The sequence below is a fragment of the Pholcus phalangioides genome, unplaced genomic scaffold (genome assembly GCF_987345545.1).
Source record: "Pholcus phalangioides strain wild (caught in Gottingen) unplaced genomic scaffold, Ppha-v1.0 ptg000015l_1, whole genome shotgun sequence".
Taxonomy (NCBI): Eukaryota; Metazoa; Arthropoda; class Arachnida; order Araneae; family Pholcidae; genus Pholcus; species Pholcus phalangioides.
Window position 1 is genome coordinate 38,291,323 of NW_028301608.1, and position 19,322 is coordinate 38,310,644.

The following is a 19,322-nucleotide window of genomic DNA, read 5'->3' on the forward strand; positions in this document are numbered from 1 at the left end:
ATTACATTTTTTTTACTTCTCTATCAACCATTAATCATCAACAAGTTCATTAACATTAACAGCTATGCTCATCTCGCATTGCAAACGGATATGAGGGGATGTGAGGTCTCGCGTGATGGGATTTCAAAGGGGGCCCCCGAACATCAGTTTCAAATTCCTTTTCGGCCTCGGAAAACAAAATACACGCACGAAATTAAACGTCTTCTTCATACACGATGGTGATGGCAAGTAGCAGCTGTTTCCCTAAAATTTCTCGTCCAGAACGTGATTTTCAACAGAAAAATAAAATAAAAAATATAATTTTTTTTTTTTTTTTATAATATATATCAGAGCAGTAACGGTTTTGAAGGACTCTTATAACCGCAACCGGTTCGCTTAACCTCGATTAATAGCGTTGAAGTTTCCGCTAGAAAACTAAATAAATTCATTAGCGTGTGTAGAAAATCATATATTCTTTCTCTCCTTTCAATACTTTTATTTATTTTATTTCTTTCTCTCTGGTTCTATTTCTGACTATTATATACCGTATGGGGGCCCCCGTTGAAACAGCTGCCGGCCCTGCATCATGCGTGGTTGGAAAATACAAAAAAAAGAAACGCTCTTTCCGAGCCACCTGTCCGTAGGGTGGGTTCTACAGAATATTTTTCTATTCCTGTACTTAGAAAAGGATATGGTGGTGGTGGTAATGGAAGGAGCCCATACCTTTTCCTATGGTACATTCATACAGAGTACTTGGAGCGGAAAGATGGAATTTCCGTAGTAGGAGGAAATGTATTTGTGTGTGTGATGAGAGGAAATCAGGTTGTGATTTAAAGGGCACGTACGAGTATATATAGAAATGTGTACCACGTGGGAGGAGGAGGAGGAGGAGGATATTCAAAGGAAATCGACTTCGTATGACAATTTCTTAAAGGTCATTTGTTGGAGAGGTTTCCTCAGCGAAGAGATGGTGTGAAGAACAATTTTGCGGCCCGCGGAGTCATTTGATATGGCACGTTACAAATAACCAAAACACTGAAGTGGCCCACGCAAGATTACCAATTTTCTTTAGGGTGTCCGTGGCACATTTCCAGGTAGTGTTATTGGCTCGTGATACATTTCGGGATCATTTAAATGGTTTGCTGCTCATTTTCACTCACTTCCGAAGATTAATAAATCTATATATTTTATAGTATAATCTTATACTATTAAATATATAATAGATATATTTAAATATTTTTATAATAATTTTATAATAATTTTTATCATATACTTTAATATATATTTTAATAGTATAATCAGTGATTTCTGGCTCGCTTACAGATAGCTTAAGAGATCCGAGGCACTTTTATTGATCACTTACGTGAGCTGTTGCGCATTTCCAGATAACTTTAATGGCTCTTGCCACATTCCCAGATCGCTTAAGTGATCCACAGCACATTTCTACATAACTTAAGCACCTCGTGGCATGGTTACAGATACAAATCAATGAAGTCGCCTGCGCTCTTCCACAAGGTTGAACAACACCCTTGGCGTAGATGGTCTTGCACGAAGGAGAGATTGCCTAAGCTCTAGCTTGGAGACCAGGGGGGAACGTTCAGTTTTCATCATTATGTATTTGCTAAATTGGGAGGGGGGTTCTTCAAGGCATGGCTCGTGGGCTACATATGACATAGGTCATATGTAGGTCTCATAGGTCTCCGGCAAGTTGTTTTCTGCGGCCCCTACCTGGCTAAAAATGCCCAAGTCTGTCAATTTACATGTTTATTCTCGAAAATTGTAACCAGATATCATTTCATGTGGCCACAGGGCTGTGCATGGGTGGACCATGCGTTAGGGCAGCACTGGCACCCGAAGCTATTTGCAGTGGCCCACAGAAGAAAAGGCTTACATAGTTACAGAATTTATAGAAATGTGCTGATAAAAAAAATGCAATAAAAAAATCACGGCCCCACTAAAATTTTCAAGGGGTCATAGACTTCTGGCTAAGAACCACTGGCCTAGACACTGATTCTCAAGGCACCTTGATCGGAGGCCGGCACCCGAAACAAATTCTCCGTCAACAGCGTCAGTGTAACCTGGGGATCTATTAGACGTGACCATACATTCTATCAACCTTATTTTGAGGTGCCATGCAACATCGATTTCAAACATCCCTTACCTCTTTTGTATTAGTCATTTCTAGAGTCCGGAAGGTCAGGCAAAATGTCATTGATGAATTTTTTTTTTTTCTTATTTTCAGACTTTTTTTGATAAAAATGCCTTTTTGAGATTTTTAGGCCGTAAATGCCCACGACGACATTGTTTTATGTTTATTCGTGAATTTTAGAGACAATTTTCTTAGATATTTTCGTCATTGTGCGAGCTTCAAAAAAATTTCTCCTATTAAAATCTTTAACCCTTAAAATTGAATCTCATCAAAAAAGCTTTCCTTCCCCCGGCCGTATTTGAACACAAATAGGTATAAGGGCCTGAGAGATAGGATAATTTGTGTAAGGCATAGAAGTGCCATCTCTGCTATACGTAGTTTTAAAATAGCTATCAGACACAAATACCCTCGAATTCGCATGAAGAATGTAAGACTTCTAGACGAAAGCAACCCCGTATACAGTCTAAGAAAAGCTGAGAATAAATTGGACGCTTGTTTCTCTACATGCGGTGCTCGTGCATTTGCACAGCATTGTAGCTGAATAGCTGACGGGTAACTATCCTAATAACCCTTTGGTTGACATCATTGCTACAAAATGTCGGAATGGGAAGTTACAAGGCTCTAGCCCTAGAAAAAAACTCATGTTAATTTGATTTTATTTTTTACACCGCAGATAGAAAACAATCGTGGCAAGTTATTTCAGATACGCAAAAATCATGCTCAGAGTTTGAGAGATCTTTTTTAAAATCGTCGCAGAGCAGACCGAATACAAAGATTAACCTTTGAAAATTTTGAGAAAAATGTGTCGTTATTATGAAATTTTTTTAATAATTCCTTCGAAAACGTTATGATTTCGATATAATTATTCTTTAATTTCAGATATCACTATTTTTGCATGTTGGCTAATTATGTGTCAAGTATTCGATTGAATCGAACTCCGACCCAACCTTGAGGGACCACAAACACTTTTTCTTTGTGACGATAATATCAAATTAACTTGTCAAGAAATGCGATTATTGTACTCAACCGACGATGGTCCGCGACGATGGCGGTGGTCTGCAGGCAGACTTGATAATTCAGTTCTAACTGCATGGAAAATTATTCAGTTGTTGTAATTGATATTGTAATAACATATCCATATGGATTCAAAAATAAAAATTGTAACTTCATTGTTCATTATTCGTCATCAAAGAAACTGCGGGAAATTGCGATCCTAAAATACGGGACATCACTAATTTGCAGTCCAAGAATGCAATTTACGACAAATTCGCTAATTACTGTAAAAAGGTGAGAAAGGTGGGGGGAAATTAAATATTGCTACAAATCGCAGTAAATAAAAATTTGACGGGAAAAAACATTCAACTGACCCGATTACAGTAAAGTAAGGGACGTCGCTACTTGTTTAAAAACTTTGCCATGAGTCAGCAAAATCTCGGATTGTAGTTAAAATTGCTGAAAAATTGAGGAAAAAAAAGTTTAACTTGACAACGTGAGATGAATATTTGTATTTATAAAATACTGAAATACTGAATATCGTAAGCTATAGAAACGCTGTTTATTAACGATTTTAGTGAACATTTTAAATTTAAATGAACATCATAAAAAAAACGGGACAAATGTATAAAAAGAAATTCAGAACTACTAAAAATACAGAAATGTCCTGTAATACAGGACGTAAGTGGTCCATCGAATTGTTTCAGACATTTTACTGGTCCTTGGGTTCAGGCAGGTTGAGAAACACTGTTACTGATCTAAACATTAGTGAGTGAGTGAGCACAGCCAAGATTTTAGCCAGTTTTCAGACCCTTAAAATCATAGCTTTTAGTTGCTATACTTTTCTTCCCATTAACTAGAAATGCCCTTTTTTTATTAACTCTTTTAGGTATTTTTAATGTTTTTTTTGCCTTCATTGCAATATTCAATGATATATTTTGATTCAAAAATTGAGGTAAAGTTGGGAAATAACAGCAAAAACTAACGGCCAACACTCCTTTTACTCATTTTCATGCTGTCTTTTCCCCACTTTTCTCCGATTTTTGAATTCGAATATCTCAGCGAATATTGAAGTTAAAAATCATAGGATCTCTTTTGTTGGACTCAGAAAAGACCGGGAAACAACTTTCTAATTGGAAGTTAGAAGACAGGGGAACGGATAAAAATTTTATTTAAAAAATTAGATTTTTTTAATTTTGTTACACACTGTATTTTCACTGTATAAAAACTGGTTTAAGGTAGTTTTTGAACACTTTTTTAACATTTTTTAAATTGAAACCATACCTCTACGACAAACGGCTGACGAGATATAGACCGCATTTGGGATTACAGGACACCCTATATATCTAAATAAAAATTAATTTTGAAAATCCATGTGCCTAGATAAAAGCCTAGACTGCCACCCGGGTGCACCGCACCCCTTGCACCCTTGCTTAAGCCGCCCGGATACTGTTGGTAGATAAAGAGGTACAAGAGGTACAATAGTATTATATGGTACAAGAGTACAAAAAGTTATGTATTCCCAACCTGTAGCAGTTTGGTCGCAGGAACCAGCAATGATCCGAAGATGTTACCCTGAGAAAACAGGTCCTCAAAGCTCTAAGAAAAATGCTTCGTAATCTAAGAGAAGAAGAGGAAGCGGAAAAACTTTGAGAAAGGACACCAGAAGAAACACTTGGAAGATACCAAGATACACATTGGCTAAGAGAAAAAAAGGAAAAACAGGCGGAAGAATCATCATCTGTGCGAGGTTGGTATCGCTCTCCATATCCAATGCAGACTTCCTTTCTCTCTTCTGATATTCATACGCCATTTACTACTCCAAGACGTCACTTTCGTGGTGTGTGTTCCGCTCTATTCTATCAAAAAAGAAATCTCCACGTCACATACAGTAAATGCATTTTTATCTGCTAAAAGGAGCACTTGTCTCCAAAAAGTTTATATTACTGTATACACTTATTTCTGTCTGCAAATAGACCAAACACCCTTATGAAGTTTGGACTCTGAAACGTATCTGCCCTATATGAAGCTAGGAAGTACTCTATAACCAACTCGATTCAATTTTGGGTTGATAAAGTATCCACTTAAATGTAATGGACGCAGTCTGTACAAATTTTCCCAGAGCCTGTAAATAAAACCAATACAGTGTTTGCAAATAATCTAACTATTCACTGTCGGTTTACGATACTGGATCTCAATCAACCTGTTGTACGGCACTGCACGTCTTGGGATTAGATGGAGAACTATTTAAGGCAAAGGGGTTCTTAACCTTTTGTGTGTTCCATGGGCACTGTGCCAATACAGGGCCGGATTAACCATTAAGCAAAATGAGCACGTGCTTAGGGCACCTGGAGAAAAGGGGCACCACAAAAAATGTTCATATTGTATGTTTCTTAAATGCATTTCCCCCCACCCTCCAGCAGCAACCATTCGGTAGAAAATACCAAAATTTTAAGAGCACTTTATTGTATAGTTGAAGATTTTATCAAAAAGTTGACGAGGGCCCCACAGCAAGATTGTGTAGGGAGGCTGTGGTGTTCCAGGCGCTGGACCCGCTGAGGGCACTGATTTTATTCTTAATTATGGGGAAGGTGTGCCAAAATAGATGCAGACCCCCCCCCCCCCAAGCGACAAAGTAAATTTCCTTTTTAGTTGTGGCCTCTTGAAGGTGCCACAAAAGTATAGAAACTAAGTTAATTGCGAACAAGAACTCACGTTAATGCTCAGTTTTTGGATTGAGATTTCGCTCAATTTCCATAAAGTGAGCCCAGAGTCGTCTCAACAGCATCATAACCCCCTCCCCCCAGGCAATACAAATTTTTCTGAGGCCCCCAGCCTAGCTATAAGTAACCGTATAAGTAAACCTATAAGTAACTATAAGGCTACCGAGCCGTAGTAGCATCATGTACCCCGGGAAAAAATATTTTTCGGAACCCTCCACCCGTTCCTGAAAATACCTTCTTACTATATTACATACTTACTCTCGAAAATTGTGAACAGATCTAATTGTCTTGAGACACAGGACAAAGCGTTTAAAGTGTGAGGGAGGGCACCAAGATTACTTGAGTGCTTAGGACCTTCATATGAATTAATCCTGCCTTGGATCTGAGAATGTGCCGATTAGCTAATTTGAAAAAATTGGGTTTGATGTGGTGGGCCACGGCAGATGACTCTAAGGCAGAGACAAATTTAACGGCGGACGCACCGGGCGGGCACCCTTGGGCCTCGCAAAATACCCCAACTTTACACTTTCCTCTGAGACCACATATTTTCTCTCCGCCCCAGGGCCGCTTCAACCGACCATAATTCGACTCTGCTCTGAGGGCCATAGGATGAGCAAGTATGGCGTAAAACTTAGCAAATCGACCTTCACAACCGATCAAAATGTATTCAGTCCTGGCAAAATTTCCATCTGGTGGAAGCCATAACTTTCAAGAACGGATTCACATTAAATCAGGCCCGGGAAAAAAATACCCGGCATTTTATTATTATTGTACAATACATACGTGTATAATAAAGTACCTTATCCATAAAAGCTGTCCCCCCTATCTCTAATAAAAGCTTCCCGATCGCCATAGGTTATAGGAAAATACCCTAATTTATCACAGGAGTGGGAGAAAACGGAAATGATATCACCATGGGTAGAGTCATATGGCAGAGACTGATATGATGTGACCCTGCATCTCCTGGTTATATAAAGACAATATTTCATGCGCATGGAGTTTAATTTCTAGAACGTTGAATGTTGATACTACTAGCATCGCTCGTACATACTATGGCAGCGATTCTTAACCTACGTGTCGCGACCAGGCGCAGATCTACGATGATGTGTTGGGAGGGGAGATATTTTTGTTTAGGTTAATTAAAAAAACTGTCCCGTACAATACGGGACAGATAATTTTTTTTTTGTAAATTTTTGTCTCTTGGGAGGAGCGATGGCCTTCACTGTCCCCCTCTGGATCCACGTATGTGCCAAGGCAGACACTTTCAGCTGCGAATAAAACCAAAGAAGATATATACCTACTATCCAGCTGCGAATGGAGCGGAGATGTGGAGATAGATATCTTCAGCTTAGAATGTAATGGAGGTTGACATCTTAGCTTAGAATGTAATGGAGGTTGACATCTTAGTTGCGAATGTAGACATCGCATTACATTGTAGACATTACATTTACATTGCATACAGACATTGTGGGAAGACACTATCAGCTGAATGAATGAACGCCAGGGTCTCTGCCACCGGACTTATCCCGTTGCCGAGATCTCTTCCAGCCCAGCTTCGTGGCAGAGTCTGGAACAAAGTGAGTGCACCTAACAGTCTGAGTGTGTAGCTAGTGTTGTGTATGATATTTCAGTACTGCCATCTATACTTCAAATTGTGAGTGAAGTGTAATGATTGAATATTTGTAACGTTGTAGGCCTGCTGCTCTCTGTGGCGAGACTTTTTAACGGGGAGATCGGCTCGCATTTGCGCCTTGAAGTTGGGAACCACAGAAAACCAACTTCAGCCGACCACCACTGTGGGGTTCGAACCCGGATCCTCGCATCGCGAGTCCGTCACTATAACCACTCGACCACCACAGCGGTAGACACTATCAGCTGGGAATGAAGCCGCGACAAATATCTCCAGCTGGAATGTAGACGAGGCGAATATATTCAATATCAAATGGAGCCGAGGCAGGTGTGTATCCAGGGTAATGATTGTGTGGAAGATTCGTTTATCCATCCGCATATTACGAGCAGATAATTTTTTCCCTCATCTTTTGGCTCTTGAGAGGGACGATTACCCCATCGCCCCCTCGCATGGTCGATGCCGAAACCAGGGGCTTCAGAGATGGGTCACACAAATCCCCCTAACCGCCAGGGACTCTTGAGATATGGGTGACCAACCGAAACTCGATTCGCAGGGGCGTTCGAGATGGGCTGTGCAAATCCACTAACCAGGAGCTCTTGAGCTATGTATCACGACCCAGACATGATTCGCATGGGCTTTCGAGAAGGGTCGTATATACGAATCTATTTAAAGCTAAGGGTGGTTCTCTTGGGCTATGGGTCCCGACCCAAACTTGATTCCTAGGGACTTTTTAAATGACTCTACAGTCCTGTTCTTATAATGTTTTTATTTCATAGGCGTACGCAGAATTTTCTCGGGGGGGGGGGGGGGGTTCAGATTTTTTTCTTGCAAAATAACACTATAAGCTTGGCTCGGGGGGGGGGGGGGTAGAACCCCAATCCCCTTTGCGTACGCCAATGTCTTATTTGGTCACTGGTTTCACTAATTTCGAAAAATAAACAGTCCTGTGGATCGCGAAGGTATGTTGCTGTTGGTTTTGGGTCTCGGATTAAAAAGGTTAAGAACCCCTATACTAGGGCATACATGCTTAACGCATGGCGACGCGCGGTACATATACAGTACACATAAGTGACAAGCGGCAAATTTGTCTCAAATCTGCCCATACCAAATTACTTAAATGACCTGTGGTGCAGTTCCAGATCACTTAATTAAGTGACCAGCGACGCGTTTTCAAATCAATGAAGTGTCACACACTCTCTTAAAGGTTGAGCACCCATGTTCTAGGGCAGTAGTGGTTTTGGAAGTGTACCTCGTGGGTCCTAGGGGCGTCCGACGAGCTACTGATATTGATGCACGCCTTTTCAATGCTTTGAAGTACAGTAGTTCTTTGTTAGACTATTTCTGGGGAACCACGGGTAGACGTCGACTAAGACATTGTTAGCAAACGATTGAGAATTGTTCTAGGCAGCATGGCCCCCACATGGGGGGAGGGCTGACAGGGCTACTAGCCCTGGGGCCCGGGACGATTATCATCATTTTTTTGCTTTTTCACGCTATAAATTAGCTACAGAAGGGGCTCGTTAAAAGTCTGACCGAGGGGCCCGCAAAAGATCCCAGCCTATGGTCCCCGCTACAGGATGTGGGGGCCAGGCTAGGCAGTCAAGAGAAGAGGGCCTCAGAAAAACAAGAAGTAGTTGAATTTTTCGAGAATTTGCTGGGTACAGCCTCCGAAAAATCACTTGGCCCAGGGACCCATGATGCTCTTAAGACGGCCTAGAGAGTCCCAGGCTTAAATCTTTGGTGGGGCTGAAAGAAGAATTTTTCACGGTCTCCTCCAAAGTATTGCTTCATATAGCTTGAAAAACAAAAAAAACAAGAGGGTTTATCTCTCAGGGTCCCCAGGTCTGGAACCCTGTCAGCCGTTCTGCGGGGGCCACGACCACCAGACATCAAGTACCTACAAACAAACCCATTTTACAAGAAGTATGACGGGCATATCTTATGTGTTGTTGATTTTTACCGTCTTAAAAGGAGAGACGAGGGCTCAAATTACTGGGAGATTTTTTTTTTTTTTGCCCTGGATCTTCGACCGTTTGACCTTTGACACCAGAGAGGGGACCTGATTTTTAAAGGGAACCTTCTTCTTCTTATTATTACTTGAGTTTTCTTGATATTTTATTCCTTCCTTCAAGAAAAAAAAAAGTAAGATTTTCTCGGAGAACATCTGGCGTCTCCTTTTGAAATCGCATGTTCGCGGAAGCGCGCGCTCTCTCATATACAAACACACTCTCTCTCTCTCCCTACATGTTTTTTTTTTCTAAGAGGCTTCAAGGTAAGGTGATTGGAATAGTTCATCTTGTTATTCTTCCAGGGGTTAGGAAAGGCTAGGTCAAAACACACGAGACACATGGTTTTTCCACGTGAAAGATGGAATTTTGAAATGCAATTCCTGTGCAGCAGTGTTTCTAAACCTTTTTACGTTCATGCGTTTTTTTTTTTGGACCATGTTTTCTTCTTGGCCCTCTGCCTTTTCCGGGGCCATCGCACCCAGAAACACGACCCTTTCTATTTGCTGAATTTATATTGGAGTAAATTTAAAGTGAATACAAATTTCATGAATGTAATTGATTTCGGGACCTTCGGGGTGGAGTCCATAGAACTTCTCTTTTGTGTGTATGTGTGTGTGTGGGGGGGGGGGGGAGGGTTTTTCTATGTAGGACCGTCTCAGCATCTTGGCCCCGGTCCACAGTTATTCTACCTAGCCAGAAGTAACTTATCTCATGATTTCGTTCACCGAAATATTAATTTTTTTTTCTTCTAATTTTTGGTTGGATTGGGGCCCTGAGCAATCCCCCTTTCGTATGCCTCTGACCTAGGCGTAGATTGAGGTGGATATTCGGGAAAAGAGACATCGTATTTCAGCGTGTGTAAGGAACCCCTTTTTTTTCCAAAAATTGAGTCCCAAAAATAGGGCTGTTTTTACATATGGATAGTTATTATAGGTATACTGTATGTTTCAGCTATTTTTCCAAATTTTAAGCTCAGAAATATCGGGGGGGGGGGGGTTCTTATACGCGTTAAAATACGGTATTTTGTAACTTTGTTGGATCATTCAATATTTTACGGGGCAGATCAATTTTTCTCAAAGTAATCGGATTTTGGGAGAGGTTATCGCTCCCCCCTCCACATCTGTACCCACGGCTGCTGAGGGACCATATCTATAGCCTCGATATACTTTATTTTTTACGCTTCTATCTTTTTTTCTTCAAAGTAATATACGAAAAAAAGCATGTCACTGAAAATTTTCAAAATTCTGAAATTTTCGTGTCCCTCAACGGGATACTTCTGGTGCTTCTCAGAAAAGCACGCTTTACAGTTTAGAAAATGTCTTTCGAAAATGTTTATGAATATCTAAATAATATATAAAGAATCAGCGAGAGAAAACTATTTGTTCCATGTGAATGGGCCCACAATTATTTTCGCACCAGACCATCATGAGTATTTTGGGCGGTAAGAATTGCATCAAAGTGGCTGACTAGAAGTAATCTCGTTTTGTCTTTTTAATAACATATATTCATTTGAAAGTCTCCCGTTAAAAATAATTGCCTTGAGGGGCAGGATCACCCTTACCAGACGCGGGTCCCAGGTTCGTCTCAACAGTTCCGGGGCACCAAAAATGTTTAGGATACCTTTGCCCAGATTTTACATATTTTTGGAATTTATAGGGGATCGGGGAATTCGTGCATTTATTTTTGCATATACAGGAAATGCAGGGGAAATATATCCTTTAAAAAAAATTAAAATGCTATTAAATATAAATTAACAGCAAAAAATTGATGAAAATTCAGCGCTGAAGATAATTTTAAATTAATGAGAGAAAGAATTTCAGAAATGAATGGAAATTTTGGAATCGATGAATTAAAAATACTTGAAATGAATAGCTGAGTCAATTCTTTAATAACTGAAATATAATTCCAGCACCAATGAAAATTCAGAATTAATGAAGAAATGATTCCAAAATATTGATCAAAATTTAAAAACTAACGAAACGAAGAATTCCATAATTGGCGGAAATTCAGAATTAACGGAAGAAATACAGTAGAACCCCCTCTTAATGGACACTCCTCTTTTACGGTCAAATAAGAATTTCCCCGTGTCTAATAAAAGTATGCATTTCAAACTCCTGATTAATGGTCCCCCTCTCTTTTGCGGACGAAATTTTGTGCCGCCAGTGTCCGCAAAAGAAAGGTTTTACTGTACTTTTAAAATCTATGAAAATTCAGAATTAATGGAAGAAATAATTCCAGAATATTTATGAAAATTCGGAATTAATGGAAGAAATAATTCCAGAATATTTATGAAAATTCGGAATTAATGAAAAAATAATTTTAGAATTGAAAACTTTCAGAATAATCCGAGAAACAATTTACCAACAGCACTGGTGAAAGCATCCGATAATTTACCGTGTGGGGGGGGGGGGGCTCAAAAAGCGCGTTTCCACCCCTAAGTGTGGCTCTGCTTAGGGCCCCAGAAATTTGCACCTTGACCTTGACTTCAGAATCACCCTGTATAGCTATATACACATTTTGGAGTAATGCTGCATCTGGAGAAAATGAAATAATCGCAAGGATACGTCTTTCGAGAGAACGAAACCAGTTCCAACATAATTATATCATTTCCATGCAGGAATAGCGCTTAACAAGAAAACCAGCACAATATAAGTATTATCATTATTATTGTGTTCTTGTGAGTGAGCGTGTCCTTGTTGAGTAGACCGCCTTGAATTTCGGAGCTATCCATTCATTTCTACAGACAACAACAAGAAAAGATTATTTAGTACAAGCATAAATATACGCTTTGCGAAACACTACTATATTCACAATTTTTTTTTTTTCAATTACTGCGATTGTACATTTTTCCTTGTTGAATAAAATTCAATTTCAAAAATAATATGAGTGATAATAAAATTAAATTTTTCCTCATAAAAGAAGGCCTTTGATTTTAATTTCAGATACGGACACGTTTCATTACTGCATTCAATGTGTCCCTGTATATGAGCTGACCTTCACTCGTATGACAGTCGATATATCATAACATACAAGCGTAGCCGTATTTAGACATGTGCAACATGTGTAATATTTTCCGGGCACGGAATTTAATAAATGTTTTTGATGTTGAATAGTGAAGGCAGGAGGGTGGCCCTAAAATATTTGACGGACTTTTCTGCACTAGGACGTAAATGACTTTGAATATCGTCTTGTATACAAGTGATGTACAGTCAAACTCGGTTTCAATTTATATTCAAATTTACTGAAGGATTACTGTGCCCTCTGTAGGAGCCCTTTATAATTTCGCTGACGATTAGAAACATTTTTGGTGAAAACTGGTGGCTTTCCGTATTTATGACTCCAATCTCACAGCATTTTTCCAGGTAAAATATGGTCTTCCGAATCGTAATGAAATTTCAGCATTATGTTTTGTATTTTATAGCAGCCAATCAGATTCTTCAAATCTAAAAGGTTTTGAAAACGTCAACCTGGTTTCAATGATAAAATTTCCCAGAATCTTCGATGTCGTTTTATCTGAATTTGTATTTTGTCATAGCTGAGTGAGTCCATGGATTTTTTTTTCAAGATGACCTTCCAAGTACTTTACTGATGTCCATATTTGAGGCGGATACGCTATCGGAAACAACGAAATCGATCGGCACGCACGCCACTGAGATCTCGTCGTACCCCTCGCTGTACACGTGACGGTCCCCGTTGCATCCAGTCCTCCAAAGGACAGCGACTTTCTTCTTCAGCTCTACGCACCTGGCCAGTTGTCCGAAAAGGGGTTTGGACAGTTGACATGAGCACTTTGCGACCATCAGGCGCTCGGGAAACCTCGCCGGGTTCGGCTCGTCCATCACCCAACGGAATGGACACAACGCACGGGCGCTGACGTCCTCTTCTGGATTCAGCGCCAAGTTCCGATCGCAGATGCTTTCCGTCTTCGCCAGCTCCGGGTGTCGATGGACACGGAATTTGTCACGTAGTTCCTCAACGAAGACATCTGAACCATTCATAGCTGAATGCGTCTCCACGGTATATTCCGGGCTGAACGAAGAGACACCCATGCTGTAGACTGGTGATGTAGCAAGAGAGCAACGATCCAGTTGGAGTCCATCAAGATCACTTTCTGAAGACGGGACGACGATTTCACCAGGTGTATCCACAGAAGTGTTCTTGTTCTTGTTTCTGAATCGTCGATGTTTGCGTCGGTGTTGTTTGCTCCCTCGCAGTCCTCTGTTGTTCGATCCCTTGATCTCTGTCACCGGATGCAGTTCGTCACCACTCTGCGATCTTTTTGACAAGTCCGCAATGGAATCATAAAACTCATCGGGCTCGTTGTCGTCCGCTGGTGGGACAACAATCGGTTCATCGGATATCTCACCACTTTGAAAACTCCTCGGATAGCAGACGAACCCACCAAGGTCGAGAGCACCAAGCTGCTTGATGCTAGTCTTCGGACGATCATCCGGAATATCCGCCTTCGACAATTCACCTAAAGAGAACAGAAAAACGAGCAAGACTTGCAGATGCATAGCGACAAAATTCTCAGACAAAACTGATGAAGAGTAATGACGCCATATTTTTTTTTTATATGCACGAAAAGGGGGTAATGAAGATCGTGAAAACCCATTGTAAAATTCACGTAATAAAAACTGCATAAAATACCCGGGGTTTTTTCCCTTTGAAAATTTCGAAAAAAAGGAACTTTTATCGAGATAAATAATCGCTATATATCTTTCTCCTTTCATAAATTCCTAATATTCTTGCATTTAAGATCTTTGTTAACCGAAAGCCGTATCTCAAAATCAATATTTATTCAGCTTCTTATCTGTCATTTTATTGCGTCGATATCGTCAATATAGGAAATTTTCACTGCGTTTTTATCAAGGTTCCGTTTCGAATCGAATGAAATTTTACGAAAAAAAAAATGACACACCAAACACGTTTATTTATTCTTCTTTATACTAGAAATTCTTTTAAAAACCCGATTTCTGTAACGATAAGTCACGTGATCGTAATTCGCATTAGAAATGAAGAAGAATAATCCAGCTGGTAAGTAAATTGGATTATGGGCCACTGAGTAAGAGGTAATTGGTCTTCTGGGATTCGTTCTAATGGTACGAGCCAATCACAGAACATTTAGGGCACGTGTTTTTCCCTTACTTTTGTAATTACGGGTTCGTGAGAATTTTGTTCAAGTTTTGAGGAAGACATTTAGCAACATACTTTAGATTGTATCGTGTTGTAAAATTTTTCGAATGCGTTTTTATTTTTTGCTAATTTTTGTTTGTTCTGGAAAGCTCCACCGTTGATCATCAATAAAATTTACAGTTTAACTTAAGCGATACTGAAATCTCTGAGAGTTTTTCGCAGGTTTAAGACAACTTCTATCCTTCAAAGTATACTCTATTTTAACCTGTCTTTCAGGAAGGTGAAAAATTCCAGCCTTGTAGAATTTAATTGCTTTGAAGGCATGGAATGAGGGAGTAAAAAATCAAATTGAGATGATAAATATGGCCTAGCGCAGGACCGTCATTTCAACTTTCTCCGGGGGGAGGGGGGTGCAAAGAACATGTACTCAATGTGCATATATATATATATATATATATATACCATTTTTAATGTATTTTCAAAAGCCAGGGACCCCCAAATGACAGGCCCGTGGCCTGTGGTCTAGTAAGAATGGTGCATATTCTAAAACACCCGAATCTCTACATCATGGACTTTGTTGTGGGTGAATGAAGAAAGATGGGCACTATTCGTTGAATTTCAGAATCACGTCACGTACTGGATATTGATCTATAAAGGATTCTCTCCGACCAGTGTAACAAAATGTATGCGATTTGTACATTCATTCATTCAAACCGAGCACAAATCCGGTCTATCGCCATAGGCAATTTACTACCGATTGAGTTGTGCCGGAAGTATGAGTGTGTGCGATTTGTACAGTCAAATCATTTGATAATTCTTCTTGGACCACTAGCTCGGTTTGATGAATGGTCAAAGGCCGCAATGAAACAAAATTTTTTCTGGCTTTGAATATTTTTACATTTTATATTGCATAGGGAAAAATAACAACATCGTTTTTTTTTACATTTACCAAAAGTGCGACTTTTGACTAGCCAAATTTCATGTCATTATTTATGTTCTCTCACTCTTCTGTGCAGTTGAATATCTAGCCCCTGTGGTGGTCGAGTGGTCATAGTGACGGACTCGTGTCGCGAGGTCCCGGGTTCGAATTCCACCGTCGTCACAGTGGACCGAAGTTGATTTTCTGTGGTTCCCAACTCTTCATGGCGCGAATGTGAGCCAATCTCCCCTTTAAAAAGTCTCGCCACAGAGAGCAATAGACCTACAAAACAGTACAATTGTAATTCAATCATAACACATCACTCACTTCACTTCTGAAATATAGATGGCGGCACTGAAAAATAAAAAAAAACACTACATAAGCACTCAGACTATTAGGTACAACACAGTCACACTTCCGGCACAGCTCGCTAGGTAGTAAATCGCCCATAGATGGTGATAGGCCTGAGTTGTACTCGGCTTTAAAGAAAGAAAAGAAAGTTAAATATCTGAAGTTCACATGCCCAAATAAAATTTTAAGAATGTTGAAATAATTAATTTATTAAATTAATTTTTTTTTTCATTTAAAAATTTTGAATCAAAGATAAGTTGCCACCCTGTAAAGCTTTCTTCCTTCCATATCGAGCACAGCTCACCGTGGGCAATTTATTACCGAACGAGTTGTGTCGGAAGTGTGTGTATGTATATGTCTGAGTGCGTATCTGACGTTGCTAGCGAATTTTTTTTTTATGTTTCTCTCCGATATTGCTGCCATCTATATTTCAAATTGTTAGTGAAGTTCAATGATTGAATATTTGTACCGTTGTATGTCTTATGTCTTCTGTGTCGAGATTTTTTAACGGGGAGATCGGTTGCATTCGCGCCTTGACGTTGGAAAACACAGAAAACCAACTTTAGTCGACCAACGACTGCTGGTGGGGTTTCGAAACCGGATCCTCGCGTTGCGAGTTCGTCACTATGACCACAAGATCACACACAGCGGAGCCCTGTGTAGCTGCTCATGTGATGGATGAATAATGCCGTACTTAAATATTTTTACACCCTGTATAAAAATATTTAAAATATACTGATTATGATAAAAGCCGGAAAAGACATCAACGTATTCTTCAAATTTCAAATTTAATTTGATCAAAAGACCCAAAAATGCGAGGAACTTTCGGCATTTACCTGAGGATGTTAATTTCTTTAGCACTATAATCTGCTGAATTTAGCATACGGTAATTTTCTGCATATTATCCGCAGATGCAAATTTCCCTACTTTAAAGGAAAATTTCCAAGTTGCATTTAATACAGTCAAACCTCGTTAGTGCGTCACCTGGTTAACACGTCACTCCGCTTACCGGATCACTTTTTGGAAGTCCCAATTATCTTCATGCAGGAATTGGCACAGCTATGGCTTACTCCGTTTAACGAGTCACTCCGCTTATCAAGTCATATTTTTGCTCTCCCAAGAGTGACTCATTAACGAGGTTTGACTGTATACAGGGTGTCCCATAAATTATGGGCCGTAAAACGTGATAGAAATATGGGATGTCCCATAAATTCGTGAACAATTTTAAAATTCATGAAAACGGAATCGGCGTACATATTTGAATGTGGTTTACGAAAAAATAAATCTCACGAAGTCTTTCTCATAAGGTTTTCATAGCGATGTCGACATTGGTGGGTAAAGCACTGTTGGTGAAGTTGTTTTACCTCAGCCACGAATCACCGGATGAAGATTTACGAACGTTTCAGACACGGAATAGATTGAAAAAAGATTCAGGTTCAATCATTCTCGCCGGACTGGCGAGAGTGATTGGACACTCATCCGAGCCAACAAGCCTAGGAGGGAGAGACGCGTGGTCCAGGACCTGGCCTGGCCACGGTAGAGGGCTCACCCGAGCCACCAAGCCCGGAAGAGAAGACGTGACGTGGTCCAGAATTCGGCGCCTGGCCACAGAAAACAACAGGGGCTCACTAGAGCCACAAAGCCATGGGCATTAATTTTGTACAATAAGATTTTTTTCATTGCAATTTTTTATATAAAATCTATCTATCTATGTATATATATATATATATATATATATATATATGTGTGTGTGTGTGTGTTTTATATTAATGTATTTTATGCATGTATAATAAAGCACCCGGCACCACCCAGCCCCCTCATCCGGGGCAAAGGCTAAAATAGACAATGGTCGATAGAGTCTGGGCTGTGCACGGTATGAAATAAAATGAAAATGGCCCCCATCATGAGAATATTTTTCTCGCAAACTGCATACAATATACCAATTACTTCAATTTCGAAGAATTTTTAAACTGTTTACGAATTTATAGGACACCCTGTACATTCAATGTATTTGCATCCCAAATGAAACATCACTAGTCATCGTTGAATGATAGTCATCAATTGATATGAAAAAACAGCTGACGTTTTAAAAAACACCCTATTAACATATACATGAATTTCATAATTTTCATGTTATCGGTATGCACCGAACATGTAATCGAAGTATCGCGAGAGAGCGTTTATTTACCTCTCTCTCCCCCATAAAAAAAAAAAAAAAAAAAATAACGAAAAACGCATGACGCATAACATGTGACTAACTTACTATAGCGCTTACTAAAAACCGCAGATGCGTTTGATCCCAAAAAGAACGTCAACGTCCACGATGATGATGATGATGCTGCTGCTGCCACTGCGTTTTCGCCATTCGTCACGGAAACTAAAATAAATAAATAAAATAAATTCCAATATAATAATTTTTGCGCTAATCTAGTCGCGGAATGATTCAGGATAACGGGGCGAGACTATTTTATTCGCAGAATGTGGTAGAAAGAAGAAACAACACGAGAGTAATGATACAAAGACCTGAGATGAACACATTGATAATGGACTTTTTAGAATGATGGTTATTATGAAATTTTTTTTTTTTTTGGTCTACCTACGCGGACTCATACTCTGACAGTTTTTTTCTCTCTCTCGAGGTGAATCTTATTATTCAGAGGTTGGTGAATTGTCTTTTCTTGCGCTGAGCCATTGCAATGACCTGACGTCATTTTTTTACGTTTGTCAGACTGACTCACCTTTCATGGTTTCGGTATGGAAAAAAAAATGCGTGACTGATTACTTTTGATGTATCATAATGCTCTTTTCGTTTTGTTTGAAGATGTATGCATGTATTCATCGGGATGGGGGGGGGGGAGGGTTTACACGATTGCAATCGAAGTCGGTTATAACGAATATTACGTGAAATTTTGCCGTTATATCCGAGATGTCGTTTTCAAGACCTTTTGAGGGAGGTTGGTGCATGATCTTGGATTACCATGCTTTCCTATGGGAAATCTCTTTTCCTTTAAAAGGAACATTTAAAATTTTTCTATTCCCCTTTATAAGCACTCATTTTTTTTTCTCGCAAATGCTGTAGATATTTTTATATAGTTTTGCACGAGGTTTTATGATTTTAATCGTTGGTTATTTTTTTCTCGAATTTTAACTTCAACAACATGCAACTTTTCGAACGAAAATCACCAAAATTTACCCATATTTTGTGCCACAATTTTTTTTTTAAATCACTAATAATAAATTCTCGCGTTAAAGTAGGTAACACTATAGTGTTGAGAGACATGTAGAGTTTCAAGATATTTGAATGAGTGGTGTTTGCAAAAATGTTCCTTATCTAACAAAAAACTTAGTTATCAAGAAAGAACATTGTAATTGAAAGTAATAGCACATATAATGTCTGCCAGCAGTTTATGTTAAATATTTTGAAAAGATTTCT

General features: G+C 39.5%; 1 protein-coding gene across 1 annotated transcript; it reads right to left on the reverse strand.

Annotated features, from left to right (window-relative positions):
- Positions 1-12,419: 12,419 nt before the first annotated feature.
- LOC149075967 (uncharacterized) lies at positions 12,420-18,634 on the reverse strand. The gene is made up of 3 exons (XM_089242161.1): positions 18,628-18,634; positions 18,153-18,266; positions 12,420-13,960 (listed from the first exon to the last, which is right to left on the reverse strand). Exons 1-3 carry the CDS (start codon positions 18,632-18,634, stop codon positions 13,044-13,046), a joined length of 1,038 nt encoding a protein of 345 aa, XP_089098287.1. The 3' UTR covers positions 12,420-13,043.
- Positions 18,635-19,322: the final 688 nt, after the last annotated feature.